Source organism: Notechis scutatus, chromosome 1, assembly GCF_049901735.1.
Source record: "Notechis scutatus isolate UNSWTSFEM ecotype Mainland chromosome 1, rNotScu1.2, whole genome shotgun sequence".
Lineage (NCBI taxonomy): Eukaryota > Metazoa > Chordata > Lepidosauria > Squamata > Elapidae > Notechis > Notechis scutatus.
In genome coordinates, this window is record NC_142009.1 from 144,605,164 (window position 1) to 144,620,448 (window position 15,285).

Genomic DNA, 15,285 nt, shown 5'->3' on the forward strand with positions numbered 1-15,285 from the left:
TGGGTGCAGCTTTGCACTATGGATCTGGGGCAGCTGGGGCTTTGCTAAAGGCCAGGGTTGATGTGTTCCATCATCACCACCAGATGGCAAGAGATATTGGGGGCGGCAGGAGTGAGAGAATGTGGAGCTATGGTCACACCAGGCCATGGCACCAATTTACTCACCTGCCAGCCTACTAAGGACTCACAACTTCCTGCTGGCTTTACCTCTGACTTTGCCTGTTGGAAACTGGCAGAAAGTCACAAAGAGTTGCTTACTTAATGACCCATGATTTTCACTTAACAATCACATCAGAGACTGCCAGGATTGAAACAGCTAAGCAATGTGTCCATGTGATGCTGTGTTTTACAACTGCATTGCTTAGTGATAAAAATGTTGATCCCAATTACCAGGACTACCATACAACATTTAACTATAATATCAAAATTTCAAAGCCCAGAAACCCCTTCATGTATGAGCAATGGTAATATTGGAAGCAGTAATTCTGGAAGACCACAGGTTCTTCATGTTTGCTGCACATTACATTGTCATTTTTTGTGAAAACTTAGTGTTTTTCAATCTCAATGAAAATCCAAAAAATGTTTTGTAAACAGAAGCGAGGCTTAGTTTATTCGATTGGTTTGGTTTATTGGTTTGACACTATAATAACTTGAATTCACATATATGTAAGCTGTTAAATGATAACATAAAACAGAATTTACACACAAACTGCTACTCATATTAGCTATGTGAAGCTACATCAAAAACACAATCCTAGGATGAAACCAGTCTCAAGATGTATGCTCCAATTCTAGGCAGGATACTTTGAAGCATGTCCAATTATATGTTAGTAATTGGTCTAGGATTAGAGCTGAAGTACAAACATAAAAAAGTAAAACTATTTACAATGTATGGTTCAAATGTTGCTTTTGCTTATACTGAAGATGTATGAAAAAGTACTAAATTCAATTGCAAGCAAGAGCCCAGAAAAATAATACTGGTCAGAAGAGCAAGAGTTGACTTCCTATTAAAATAGGACAGAAAATCAACGACTCAGAGAAAACACAAGATTTATTAAAAGCTGGCTATCACTTTTCCTATTCACTACTTAATATACCAACAAAAAGCATTTCCACTTTAAAAAAAACCCACACAATTTTGATAAATATTCTCAAAAGTGAAATGAAATAATGCAAGTCCCTTGAACAATAATATCAGTTGGACTTATATTAGAATGTGGAATGTTGCAGGTAAAAATAGTAACTGTTTATATTTAACTGAATGTGAACCTTGAAAAGTTTAATGGGGATGACATTCTCTGTGGTCTTCAATTGCTAAAACAGCTGTCAGTACCGCAAGATTGAATCTGCACAGAAATGATGAATATCACCCTTTTTTAAAGCAAAGATCTGACAATGTATATTTTGCTATAACATTAAACACATCACAGAATTAAACTTCTATTTAACTAAGATCTATGTAGTATAGCATTCCCAATTTTACTGCATTGAGATTAGCAAATAAAAAATAAAAAATTCTCCTTAAATTGGCATGCCTTTCCCTTTTGTTTAAGCCTCTTTTAGTTTCTGATCTTCAGCCATTTTCTCCATATGTTTCTGTAACACAGAAGAGACTTGAATCAAAGTTTGTTAAGTAACAAGGCATGTTTAACTGTAATGCCTGACTCAGCAAAATTACACCTGAAGTTACATATATACATGACATTACCAAGGTAACACTGTTACTTATTTCAATTTCGACTTCACTGAGTTTATTCATAACCGTTGTGAACAATTCTATCTTTTTGGCAGAGACTTTCACTAAATGCAATACAAAACAAACATACTGGCATCAAATCTCTCATTTGACCTTTTCTTTTAAACATGTAGGTATGAATTGTATTGTTGTATGTATTGCTCTCCTCTTTTAGATCATATTGCTTTACCATTTCAGTGAGTGTTCTAGCAGTTTTCCAGAAGTAGAATTCTCCAGATTTCTCATTCCTGGAAAAGTAGTTTTTCTACATTCCTAGATGCTATCTATTAAAAAAAAAATCTTAGAAAGTACATGAAACAGAAAAGGGTACATCTTAATAAATTTTGCCTCACCTTCAACTTTTGATAATGTGCAAGGCTGCTGCAATGAACTTTTTTCGCAGAATCTTCGTTAGTATAGAACAAGGAACACAATTTGCAATAAAATCCAGTTCTGGGGACAACATAGTTCACACCTAGATATAGAGCACAAATAAGGAAGTTGCAAATTCAACAGAGACTATTTGGAATGTCAAGATCACAGAATTATAGAGCTAGGAGGAGATAGTTACGATAATTCATTTTTACTGAACCGAGAAAGTTACATTCTAAATGTAAATCAATGACCTTTTAAAAGCCAAATCTACAGATCCAAATATTTTTATTTATTTTTATTTTATTTATTTATTTTTAATACAACCATTCTATTAGACATTTAAAAGGTCTCAAAAATTATTTGCATATATTACATGATTGATATTCAAGCATCTATTGGCTTTCTGAGAGAAAGTATCCAGCATTTTTGCGTGTGTGTGCGTGTTGCATGTGTGCGTGCGTGCGTGCCTCTGTCTATCTGCAGTATATATTATACAAAAGAAAACCATTCTTACCAACTGGAACATTTGGCTGATATGGTCCAATTCTAAGTTCATCCTGAACAGTCTTATTTTCTTGCATGGTAGTGTTATCTTTTTCATCTGTCATTGTGCTGGTTGCCCCTTCAGATGGTTCCAACTTCTCTGTTTTAGTGCCATTTTCAAATGTCTCATCTTCCTGCTCCATTTCTTCTGTTTTTTCAGCTGAATTGTCCTCAGTTTTTAAAGCCGATTTCATTAGGCCAGCTTTATACTGTTTCTGGTGATCTGCATCTTCCTCATCACCAACTTCATCAAGAGTGACAAAGCCTTTCATGCTTCTTGGGAAATTACCTACATGTCGCTGTTGAAACAACGTATCCTCCTTTTAAAACCAACATGATTAAAATATTTAGATATCAAATTATAAACAAGGCAGTTGAAGATGCCAATACAGGTAGTCCTTGACTTACAACAATACTTTTAGTGACTGTTCAAAGTTACATCACTAAAAAAAAGTGACTTATGATCATTTTTCATATTTATTGCAGCCTCATAATCACGTGACCAAGATTTAGATGCTTGACAACTGGTTCATATTTATTACGGTTGCAGGGTCCCCAGATCATGTGCACATCTTTTGCAATCTTCTTGACAAACTAATATCAATAGGGGGAACTAGATTCACAATGTTATTAATTTAACTGCAATGATTCACTTATCAACTGTGGCAAGAAAAGTCATAAAATGGGGCAAAACTCACTTAATGTCTCACTAACCAACATAAATTTTGGGCTCAATTATGGTCATAAGTTGAGGACTACCTGTACAAGGATTTAAAACTTTATCCATAAAGAAATTGATAACTCACGCATGCCAGAAGGGAAAATATTATTTGGGTCAATCCTTTCTTGGCATGAAATTTCCATTTTAATTTTTTTTTACTCTCATACAGAAAGCATTCAAGGTTTATAATTGTCTCAAATTTCTTTTTCCTGCTTTAGCTCAGTTCCAAAAACAACTGTTATGCAAAAATACTGTATCAATTTACCTTTTTCAGATGCTGCTTGTTTGCTACCGTGTTTCTCCAACAATACGGCCTCCACCAATAGGAAGCCCCAGCATGATTTATTGGCATAAAATCACCTTAAGCCCCTCCCCCAAAGGCCCATATTAAACATGCGAAATGGGGGTGGGAATGGCGGCGGGGGCTTGCCGCGGCCCGCCGCCGCCCCTGGGCCATCTGGGGCGGGCAGGGGGAAAGCGGGGGCGCCGTCCTCAGCGCGCCGCCGCCCGCCACCACCACCTCGGCGGGCGGGGAGGCAGGGAGGCGAAATGTCACCAGGCAACAGGCCTCCCCGCTGCCCTCCGCCACCCGCCAGGGCCGGCACCCGCGGCGCGAACCAGGAAACACCCGCGGCTGCTTCCGGTCTGCTCAGCGCCCCTGTGGTAGCAAAATCCTTACCACAAGGCAAGGAAGCAGGGCGCCCCAGGGGCAGGAGGGCCCGCTGGGGGGGCGGGGGGGCGCCGGGCGCGCCGGCGGCGCGGCGCCCCCCGCCGCAGGGGGAAGGAAACGGGCGAAGGCCCCGGGGCCCGCCCGAGTGGAGGGGGAATTGACGGGACGCCTGCAAAGGCGGGAAGGGAATAACGTAAGTAGGTAGGATACTCAAATTCTTTACTGAACTACTTTAAAGTTCAGGGGAAGCCACTAGAATATAAACTGACAGCAAATCCCACTCCTTACTATCACTGATGATGTTACCTACCACTGATGATGATGTCCGTAAGGAAACCACCAAGCTCAGAGAGCACCAAGGACCCCTCATTTCAACCCTGAGCTACAAATATTCTCCTTTATTGGCACTTAAAAGTTCATTCTGTTATGCAATAATGGCAACATCCAATGCAGATTTACAGTCAATTGCCAAGGAAGAAAATTGTTTGTAGGCATACAATTCAAAACTTTTCTCAAACTGAGATTTAAACATTCTGATTTGCAAAAACACAATAAGAAAACTATTATTGGTTAAAACGCACTTTTTTTTCTTTTAGTAATGTTACCTTTTTGAGTTTTTTCGCAGTATTGTCTTCAGGTTTTGCACCATCTTCTTCAGCTGCCTCCTTTCCTTCAGCAGTTGTGTCAGCCAAGTTAGCAACATCGGTCTCATCTGCTGCTGAGCTGCCACTCTCCAGTAACGCTGCTGCTTCCTCATCATCTACTAGCAATTCATCTTCAGATTCAAGGAGTAAATTTGATTCCTCTTGTCCACCCTCTTGTCCACCCTCTTGTGCATCTAACCTTTCTGGCTCCTCTCTTTCGTCATCTTTGCCTTCAGTACTGTTGGTTTCAGCTTTCTCATTATCATCAGTCTTACATTTCTTTTCACTTCCAGAATCTTTGCTATCTGGAGAGATTCCTCTTTTTCTATATCGTAAGGAAAAGAACATGTATCATCTATGACATCAGAACATGTATTATCTAGGACATTTTGTATTTTTCAGCACATTAATTAACCGAAGGATTTTACCTTGGTTTATCTTTCTTCAACAATTCCATTCCTTTGTTAGGAATCTGAAACAATATTTCAAATTAAGACATGGAAACAAAACATTAAGGATTGCAATAGTACAAATATACTCCATGGTACACAGAAAACCCAGATATTTAAATACATTATCACCGGCAATTCTGAATTAATCTTATTGTAATTCTTAAAGCAATCTAATCTGGATCTGAAAGCTACTAACATAGGCTTTTCCTCTGGAGGGATGGAAAGGGTTTAGTTTTTTTGTCAAGATTTAGAAACTGGAACGGGGTGGGGTGGGTATTTCTGCTCTCATTTGTTTCCAAACCTCCACACAAGTCTCTCATTCAACTTCAAATATTAGTAATAGCCAATCATATTCCTATTTCACTATGCACATTAAACAGCTATGTACATCAAACTCTTCGTATTATTTACTGAACTTAAGAATCCAAACTTATGCTAACTCAAGTACTTACTCGTAATATTAATCTCTTGTATTTTTCAGATAAATCAACTTTCACACATCTGCCCTGGAACCAAAGGGCTTTGTTGGAACAGTGCTCCATCATAGCAACAGCATCTTCTCTGGTCTCCATTTCTATAAAAGCCTATAGAAAAAATTATACAAGAGTTCAATTCACATTTTTTAATTAACAGATTTTGAGGGGACAAAGCTAGGTAACATTTCATCATAAATCAATTATGAATACCTTGTAGCAAAGATAAAGCAGACGGATACATAATTCTGGTGGACAGGTTAGATTTTCATATGCACATAAAGCATGTTGGGATCAAAAGCTGCTAAAAACTATTTTCCTAAATTACAACAACAAAAGGATGGCAAAAGGTGCTTAACCACTACATGCAAGAACTTTTTTTTAATTCTACATTTCTATTGAGATAATACTAATAAGAATTACCTGACTCTTCATTCTCATCAATATATAATTTTTTATTTTTCCATAGGGCTCAGCTAATTTAAGTACAGCATTATCAGAATAGCCTGAATGAGGCAAATTACTGAGATGGATCACACGACCAAGCTGTTGCTTTGGGGGCTCAAATTTCTGATCAGACTTTCCTTCTGGTTCCTGAAGAGTTAAGAACATCAATACACGATATTGAATGTTCAGTATTAACATCGAAAGAGATATAATAAAATAAAAAGATTAAACATTAGAAAAGAAATGTGAAAACAAAGTTTACCTTTATTCTTTTATATTTTTGCGATAAATGGACTCTTACAGGTTTGCCAAAAACTAGGGCTGGTGCTGTTGAATAATATTCTACTGCAGCTTGTGCATCTTCAGTGGTAGCCATTTCAATAAATGCCTAAAATAAAACAAAGATAACTCATGGAGGTTTTTTTTTCCCCCCAAAAAAGATGAGCAAGAATAAAAATCAAGGAAAGAACTGTATCAACATTCAACATTGTTATTTTACTGCTACAAATATACATTAAAAGTCATGATCTTGTAGAGAATTTTTTTTCTTTCAAGTATGTAAACATTTTTAAGTGACATATGGTATCCTTCAGATCTGTCTTTCTCAACATATGCTTCCTTCTCTTAGTTCTACTTGTTCCAGTCAAATCTTGTATTTCAATTAATTTATATACTGCTTAAGAAACTGATGGCCAATAAAAAGCATTGATGTTAAAATATTCCATCATATTAAAGGACTAATACTTACTTCATTAATTTTGTTCAGTATGAGATGATTTGTGATGATTCCAAATGGTTTAACAAGCTGTAGTAGCTGATATCTCAGGTTTTTCCCTCTCTGAAAGTCCATGATATGCACAACTCTACTTGTCTCCTGTTAATTGCCAGCAGTAATAACCAAAACATTCAGTAAAATGAACATAGAAATGAACTTTCTAATCTTAGTTCAGAAGCAAATTTTAAGCAATTTTGTAACAAGCAAGTCAATAAAAACAATGGAACAAAAATGCTCATTTAATTCCTGCCTTAAATTGAAATGTACACCACTCACAAGTGTTACTCAGTTTGCAAGTATATCATCATAAACCAGCTTTGCAAATGCACTCCTTATTAGTAACTACTAATATTGGACACGGAATCTTGAAGAGACACGGGATGGGGATACCAAGTCACCTTGCCCACAAGAGCAGTTACATGCTGCTAGGGCAGTCTTTACCTAGGCAAATTAGGGTTGAATTTCACAAGATGGAACAGTCTTCCATTGAACATGCTATTGGGAGTCCTTGATCTTAAAGCCATTAGTAATGTCTCAAAGTTATGACTGGTTCTTGTACTTATGAACATCAGTGTCCCTGCAGTGATGTGACAATTTAGATGCTTGGCAACCAGCTCACATTTAGTATAGCTGCAGAGCCCTACAGGCATGTAACTGTGATTTGTGATCTTACCAGCTGATAATCCAGATAGTGGATAAACTTTTTCATAAAATGCAGTACTCGTTTCAAGTAAAAGTAATTGTTGAATAAAAATCTTAAATGTAAATTAATTTTACAGAGAACTGAATACTAACCACTCTGCCTTTCTGCATGTGTCTAGGTCCTTGCATGTTTCCATTTCCAGCTATCAAAATAGTGTAAGAGAAAAATATAGTTAATTAGAAAAGAGTGATGACTTTGTGGCACATGATAATGCAGAACTTTAAACAGTGTGACTTAGAATATATCTTAAATTTTAGCATATCAAAGAAATATAACTCAAAGTAATATCCACTCAATCACACTTCAATTCCATATAGCATTTATCTAATATGAACAAATATTGCAAATGTCGGGTACCAATGTTATCAGAATGCATACTGAACATCCATTTGACATTCATAGTCAGCTTTTTTAATTTAACAAGTTCTACTATGGATGATTTGACTTCACTGTATGATTACATCCTGATATATCGTCCTGACAGAAGCTGATTTAATCTTATTACCTCTTGATCCAACAGGTGGTCCTCCCAGATGAAATGGAGGGGGAGGTGGCCCCAAAATTCCTGGGGCTGGATTTGTTGACTGCAGCATAAAAGGATCACCCCTAAAAGACACAAACACAAAATAGATCTTTTGTTTTGGAAAATTATCTTTCACAACCTCCCATTCAGCTTTATGCACAGTTATAAGAAATCAGATATATGAAAATAAACAGTAACACATCAATAACAATTTATTTCCATAGTTTGATATCTGCAGGTAATATTAAAATGACTGAATAGTAGCAACACAAATGTCAGATAATAAAGCTATCAAACATTTTTTTGAACCTCAGAAAGATACTTCTAATATGTCCCTAGAATTAGAAATGTAAGAAATAGACTCAAAGTTCAAATAGCTTATCAATGTAGATTCTAACCTATGCTGCTTTCAATTTGTATGAAAACATAATTTACGAAGTCTCTAATGTGACACTGGACAAACTTAATCAGAGAAATTCAAAAAGGTGCACATTAGAAAAGCATGATTTTTTAATGCAAAATATAAACAACTCTACTTAAACCACTCAATGTCTAATGCATGTTTTAGACATTGGGAAAAATGAGTTTATGTGTTTATGTTTGTATATGCCCCTACCCAAACAAAAAAAGGACAGTGAGTGTGTTCTGTCATAAGGAAGCATTAAATATTAAAATATTTCAGTTGAAACAAAAAAATAAGTAGGACAGAAGGGAATGAAGAAAAATGCAACAGATGGATAATTTGGTAATAACATTTTTCCCTTGTGATTTCTCTTGTGCCATTTTTTTAAATGGGAAAAAGCAAGCTTTACTTACAATCCATGTCCAGTGTCGTTATCAGGATTCCATTCACAATATCTTAAAAAGAAATAGTCAGATGAATCACTCTCTGGAACTTAACTGTTGGGACTAGAAATACCATGCATTGTATTTTGGATCTGAGGCCCAAAATTTTAAAAGAATAAATAAGTATAAATTGATCATTAATTTCAGAGCCAACACCAATATTCTCAGTAATTTAAAAATACTGAATTTTGAATTATATCAAATTATATCTAAACAATGTATCTTTTCTAAAGGCATCTATAAATATTATTTTAAATTCCAGATTCTACTACATGCATATTGAAAGCTTCCATACATTTTAATTTATACAGTCATGATAGAAAAGTCTTATTAATGTCAACATTAGTTTGTAGGTTGAAATAAAATATGACAATTTATTGAATCAGTGGACACGAGAGGAGAATGGAAGTCAATACTGTGGTCATGCAATTCAGCAGATTTGCCAAAGGTTCAGGATCAAACAGTTAAACATATCAAAAGTATGTGGTCAAAAAAGGCCCAATTAAATATAACAAGTAGCAACTTTCAAATCTGTGTACAAGCAATCTATTTTTTTAAAAAAGCCTATTATTATAATACAATCCAAGATTATATTACGTTTTAAAGTAAATGATTCATTTTCAAGCAAAATACTACAATTATGAAAAAAATTATATGTTCAAATGCATACATTTCAAGGAGAAGTTGACAACGTCGACTGTGACTTGCTCCATTGATATGTTGATTCCACTCCTGCAGAAGTACAAAGTTGCGATGTTCAGAAACACCATTTCTAGAATACTATGTAAACACATACAGATTTTGCCTTATGCTATCATTAAAAAGGTACAGAAACTGCCATCCAAACAAAAATCTATTTTGAGTTTCGTGTACTGCACAGTAATTTATCATGAAATAATTTAAGTTCAAGTCCTTCCAAGAGACGAAACATGCATTTTATGTACCTTTTGTTTATAATCCAATTTCAAGTTATTTCAAGATATTCAACTGGGCCTAGTGCAAAATGCTTCTGCATATGCAAAATGTAACAGCAAAGTATTACTAGATCTGTATCAGCTGTAGCTTGCCATGTAATATCTTGGGTGTGAGAGTATTTCTCAAGAGGAGCGTGTATAGGGAGTTCAGGACAATACAGTAGCTAGAGATATTGGTAAACATTTTTTAATGGTATTAGAAAAATGTTTTCCATTGCTAAATCATCGCTGCATACACAATAGCTTGTAAGTTTAATATTCTAAGTTTTGTAGAAAAAAATATATTAAACCCTAAATGTACATTATATGTACAGCTCCGCTAATCACATCCAGCAATCTGTCCTTCAACCAAATAGAACAATTTGAACCTCAAGATAATTGGTGGGGGAGGGGGGGGAAGAGAGAGAAAACAGGTTGTTTGATCCTGCTTTTTAAATCGTAATTTACCAAAAGCAGCAGTCAGCTAAAAGTCAACCCTTCATGATAATGGCCAGTGCACACATCGTCCCAGCCAAGGGACCCAGGATAGGACAAATATTGTAGTTACACCCCTAAAGTTCAATTATTGGTTTTAATATTAAGAATATTAAATACTAGATGTTATCTGCAATTAGCTCTAGCTTGTTTTCTAAATTTGTTTTAACATCTACATAAAAGCAATTCACTTTATAATTTTCTTCATATTACTGGCTCCAAAAATTGTCAGCATAAAAAAATAAAATAAAACCAAACAGTCCCATTTCACCTTACCTTTGCAGAATAACTATTTTATTATTTTTCAATGTTGTCCTCACAATTGCAAAGCTACTGTTTTAAAGTAAATTACTGAGTGCTTCCACAAGCACAGAACTGGGACCAACTGCAGAATTATAATCCAGCAAATCTCATCCTTATTTTAATTTAAAAATTGTTTTAGCCAAATGACAAGCCATGGGATATATCAGACCTACAGGCTAAATCCTGAACTTGAAAAGCATGTCAGAAGCCACCAATGGCAAACTTCTCTACTGTTACCAAGAAAACTATATGACTGCATCTATGTAGTCAAAAATAAAGCTAAACTCAAAAGTTCCTTTACCTCTTGAAGTAAGATGCTCTTCCTAATACTACCAGTTCCAGCAGACAAGTCATAGAATAAACATTTTCACTCACAAACCAGAAGAACCCAATAAAAGATCTTTTTTGGTTTGTTTGTTTTTACTGTTTTTCTAATGCATTCTTGTGCAAATCCTATAAATTACTTTTGCTATATGTGGCTATGGAGATATTTTGCAAGAACGTAATTGATCTTTCCACCTTGGAAATCAGAAATAAAATAAATCCAAATAATTTTAAAGCCTAAAGGATCCTTGATGCTCTCTGAGCACTAGCACTGATGATGTTACTAGTCTGGGTAATGAAACGCCTGCAAGAAAACCACCAAGCTCAGAGAGCACCAAGGATCCCTCATTTCAACCCTGAACTACAAATATTCTCTTTTATTAGTTTTAAAGCCTCTTTTATAGCTCTAAAGTGTTTATGAATTACACTTACCTTGACTGACTCAAAATATTCACTAGATTGTGGAGCTGAATGAATAATTTTAGAACCAAATATTAATTTTATTTTTATTGTCAAACTATATTACTATGGTTAAAATGGAGTCTAGCATTATGAATCAGAAATTGTATTTCAATAAAGTATTTGCTGGGCTGCTCTAATATTTTTGGATCACATACATTGAGCCAAGAGGTGGGATGCTTCCAAAATCAAATCTTCTAAAATTTTGAACAGATTAATCAGTTCCTTGTTTCTAATCATAGGGGCAAAGGTATTATTATACATCTAGAATCCTTAAAATATCGGAAGGGAAAATTGATATGGCTAAACTATAAATGCTTGCAAGTTATCCAAGCACAGTAAATATACAATTTAAAAACACTGTCATTAAACTAACACAAAGATGAGATTATCTGGTTAAAGTTACAAAGAAATATATTTTTAACCACGCTGGCCACTGGTTTTGAAATTCATTAAGTCAGGAAAGGCTGTCCTCAATAATGGGGAAATATCAATATGCCTTTGATATTTTCTTAATAAAAACATTAGTAAAAACTTCAAATTACAGGAAACAACACAGTGAAGTAAGATAACAGATTTTGTGTAATATTTTCAATAATTTATTATGTTCCTAGATTTTTTTCCTTTCAACTGCATGTGAATTCTACAGGTTATTTTTAGCTGTTTACAGAATCACCTTTTTTCAGCTGCGTCTTTTTTCTTACAAGCTATGACATCTTTCAATTAAGATGTTTGAAGTTTTAAACTTCAGCCAAAAATTAATAGTTGAAAATGCTAAACGTATCATGTCAGCATATTTAATATTCTAAATAAAGTAACATTTTAATAAACTGAAGGAAACAAGAGATTCTATTTAGAGCAACACAACAGGATTTTAGTGCAGGAGACAACTATATAATCACCATTATTATGAACTGTCCTATTGCTAGTGTTTTATAGAACTGATTTTTGGAAACCTGGTGAATTTGAGATTGACCTCAATGGTATTTATGTATACACACGCCCATCATGCTATCTACATATGGGATAAGCAACACTATGTAAAGCACACACAAAAAGAGTAAGATCCCAAGTGTCACAACAGACTGCATACACATTTGGTTGGGATGATGTGCATCCTGTTTCATGGAATACAGCCAATAATGCATTAACTTGCAAGGCAGTGTGTAGATCAGAGAGCCTTGTGGGCCAAAATGTGTGAAACTGACCAATCTGCATCAGCAGAGAAAGCTACATCTGGCACAAGTACAATTAAGGCTGGTAATGACTTCTGTATATTACTAAAACATAATGTGATCACAGAGGCTCGCAAAGATATTGTATTAAGGTGAGAAAAAAAAGTTTCAGATATAGAAGAATCAAGTGGAGAATTTTCAGATGAACAAACAATATTTCATTTTTCACTATCTGAAAACGATTTTGCATACACCAAGGTATTTTTTTAAGAGAAAGGACAAAAGTGAAGAAAGTTAGTAATAACCAAGGAAATCATTTTAAGCACACAATGTGCACTCTTACCTGGATTTCTGACAATATGCTTTGAAAAGAAAAAAAATGTAACAACAGTAATAATATTCAGCTTTTAGTTTCCCATTGCCAACAGAGGACCCGTTTGTAAAACAATTAGGAAATATGAATAAGCCACTTTTGTTTGGTTTCAGACCTACATTCTAAAAATAAGAACGATGTTTGATCAAAACTTTTTAAAAGATCTATTCTAAACAGACACTGCCAATAAGAACATGATATACTGTACAACAGCAGTAATCTGTTTACTTTTCTAAAAAGGGACAGACGCAATATGTGTAATAAAAAGTGAGCCTAAAGTATATAAGAAGGTTGTGAAAAGGAAGGAAAAAATGAGAGGTTTCAGCCATAGCATGAAAATAGTTTTTAAAGTGAATTTTAAAAAGAATGAATTAGTTTAAAAATGCTATCACCCGACAAATTTGTTCCAGGACACTCCATTAAAGTATTTCTCAGACAATGGACAAGAAGAAAAAAACTGAATGTGCAAGGACAATATCTTAACCAGAACCAATTAGCAATCAAGACAGATGGGAAGAAATGTTGAAATCTAGTCTCAGAATAACTGCAAAATAAAATGAAAGGTTACCCCAAATCAAGTAAAGAGATGCAAAATGTAAGTAGACTAGATGGTAATTGGCCTGGATTTAAGCAATATAGGTGAAACAATATATTAAAGTCCTGGTTTCATGATTTGCTAATGATGCCCCGAAATTAAGTGGCTTTGTCACTTAAAATTCTTTTGAGACCTTGGTATAAGTATTTAGAACACAGAAATTGAGGCAAAGAAACAAGCAATAGGGACTACAAGGTAAAGAAAAACAAGCATCTGATGCTGAACTCACCTTATTAGAATGAACAGGCATATCACAGATAGAGCACAGATGGGGATAGCCCTTCGGTAAGAGTCCATGGAAGTCTTCAATATTGCTATCTGGTGGAGCACCTCTTTTTTTCTCAAAGAGAGATCTCTCAGGGGCACGACTCAGTCTGTCATACTCACTGTCAAATTTACGATATTTATGCGAAGTTTCGCCATAATAAGAGTCCTCCCTACACCTTTCTCCATCTCTTAATCTGTCATCTTCATAATCCATTCTGTCATAATATACAGATTCTTGAGAACGACTTCCATGATCATAATCAACCACTCGGTTGAGACTAGAGCCACCATCGTCAAAGCTATCTCTTCTAAAATGCCTTTTCTCTTCCCAATCATCCCTAGGAACTCTGTATGGTGGCTCCCGTGCAGCTGATCTGCCATCTCTACCATAACTCAGTGAAGGACCTTCTTCAGCTCTCCTTCTTTTAAGTTGCAGAAGTATTTGAGGCAAGTTTTCAGGAGTGATCTTGTCCTCAGGATAACGACTCAGTTCATCTAAGTCTCTAGTAGACAGACCAAGGCTGGCCAGAATATTAGTGGCCTGCTCTGCATCTCCACGGGGCTGAGAAGACAGAGAGAGTGGGCCTCTATTTCCAATGTTAAATATAGACTGTAAGGCATGGGAAGATGCACTAGCAGAAGACAGTGCACTATGAGATCCTTGTTGATTCAATGAAGAACTCATTCCAAGATTCATTAAGCTAGCAAGGCGTGCAGTACCCTGGTTCATCCTTCCAAGAGATGCTGGCACATTTAAAGATTGGGTAGCAGCAGCAAGAAGGCCTATTCCTGCAGAGAGGTCACGTCCATGACCTTGGGAATCCCTATTTAGAGATGCCTGGTGGAATGACTTGGACATTGCTGAACTATAGCTTGTCTATTATGAATCAAACTTTAGAGATGTCTGAAAAGAAAGCTCACTCTAGAAAGCTAGGCAAATGTCACTTCAATAATTTTACGCCAAGAAAGGGATCAACAATGATCGTAGATCTTCTTCAAGCTGAGAAACACCAAACAAGTCTGTAGAAAAACAAGCAGTTTTAGTCATAAAATCCTTTATGCAGATGCAGTTTTAAAATGTATGCATCATGTTGATCTAAAAACAATTTAAGATCTTGCATGGATTTCCCTATGTAACCTCAAAAATTGGATAATTAATCTTCTGATAAGAAATTGAATTCCCCCCCCAATAAGCACCAATTTTTGCCAATAAATATACCTATTTTCAAGCTTTTATATATAAATTGCAGGGTGCATACATCTTAACTGCTTTAGATTCCAGGAAAAAAAGACCACAGTATACCAGCTATGGAACCAAAAAAAATAATTTACATTTGTTAAAAACTATGACTTATAACATTGGTGAAAGATGAAACATTAAGAATAGCTGAGTACTTAATGAATCTTAATGAGACCAAGTAATTTTTGTTCAAAA

The 15,285-nt window shown here is 35.4% G+C and overlaps 1 protein-coding gene across 10 annotated transcripts in view; it reads right to left on the bottom strand.

The window, feature by feature from the left end:
• Positions 1-606: 606 nt before the first annotated feature.
• MATR3 (matrin 3) overlaps positions 607-15,285 on the bottom strand; it is a 34,673-nt gene continuing 19,994 nt past the window's right edge. For 5 of the 10 annotated variants that reach the window (XM_026668557.2, XM_087947947.1, XM_026668558.2 and 2 more), the window contains 14 exons: positions 13,813-14,870; positions 9,577-9,638; positions 8,877-8,918; positions 8,043-8,143; positions 7,630-7,679; positions 6,808-6,933; positions 6,322-6,447; positions 6,036-6,206; positions 5,592-5,723; positions 5,116-5,159; positions 4,649-5,012; positions 2,624-2,972; positions 2,088-2,209; positions 607-1,595 (listed from right to left, as the gene is read on the bottom strand). In XM_026668557.2, the coding sequence (XP_026524342.1) occupies positions 1,548-1,595; positions 2,088-2,209; positions 2,624-2,972; positions 4,649-5,012; positions 5,116-5,159; positions 5,592-5,723; positions 6,036-6,206; positions 6,322-6,447; positions 6,808-6,933; positions 7,630-7,679; positions 8,043-8,143; positions 8,877-8,918; positions 9,577-9,638; positions 13,813-14,709 (2,634 nt within the window). In that variant the 5' untranslated portion in view covers positions 14,710-14,870 and the 3' untranslated portion in view covers positions 607-1,547. The remainder of the gene's footprint in view (positions 1,596-2,087; positions 2,210-2,623; positions 2,973-4,648; positions 5,013-5,115; positions 5,160-5,591; positions 5,724-6,035; positions 6,207-6,321; positions 6,448-6,807; positions 6,934-7,629; positions 7,680-8,042; positions 8,144-8,876; positions 8,919-9,576; positions 9,639-13,812; positions 14,871-15,285) is intronic. The other 5 variants (XM_087947958.1, XM_087947970.1, XM_087947967.1 and 2 more) reach the window with 1 other exon arrangement.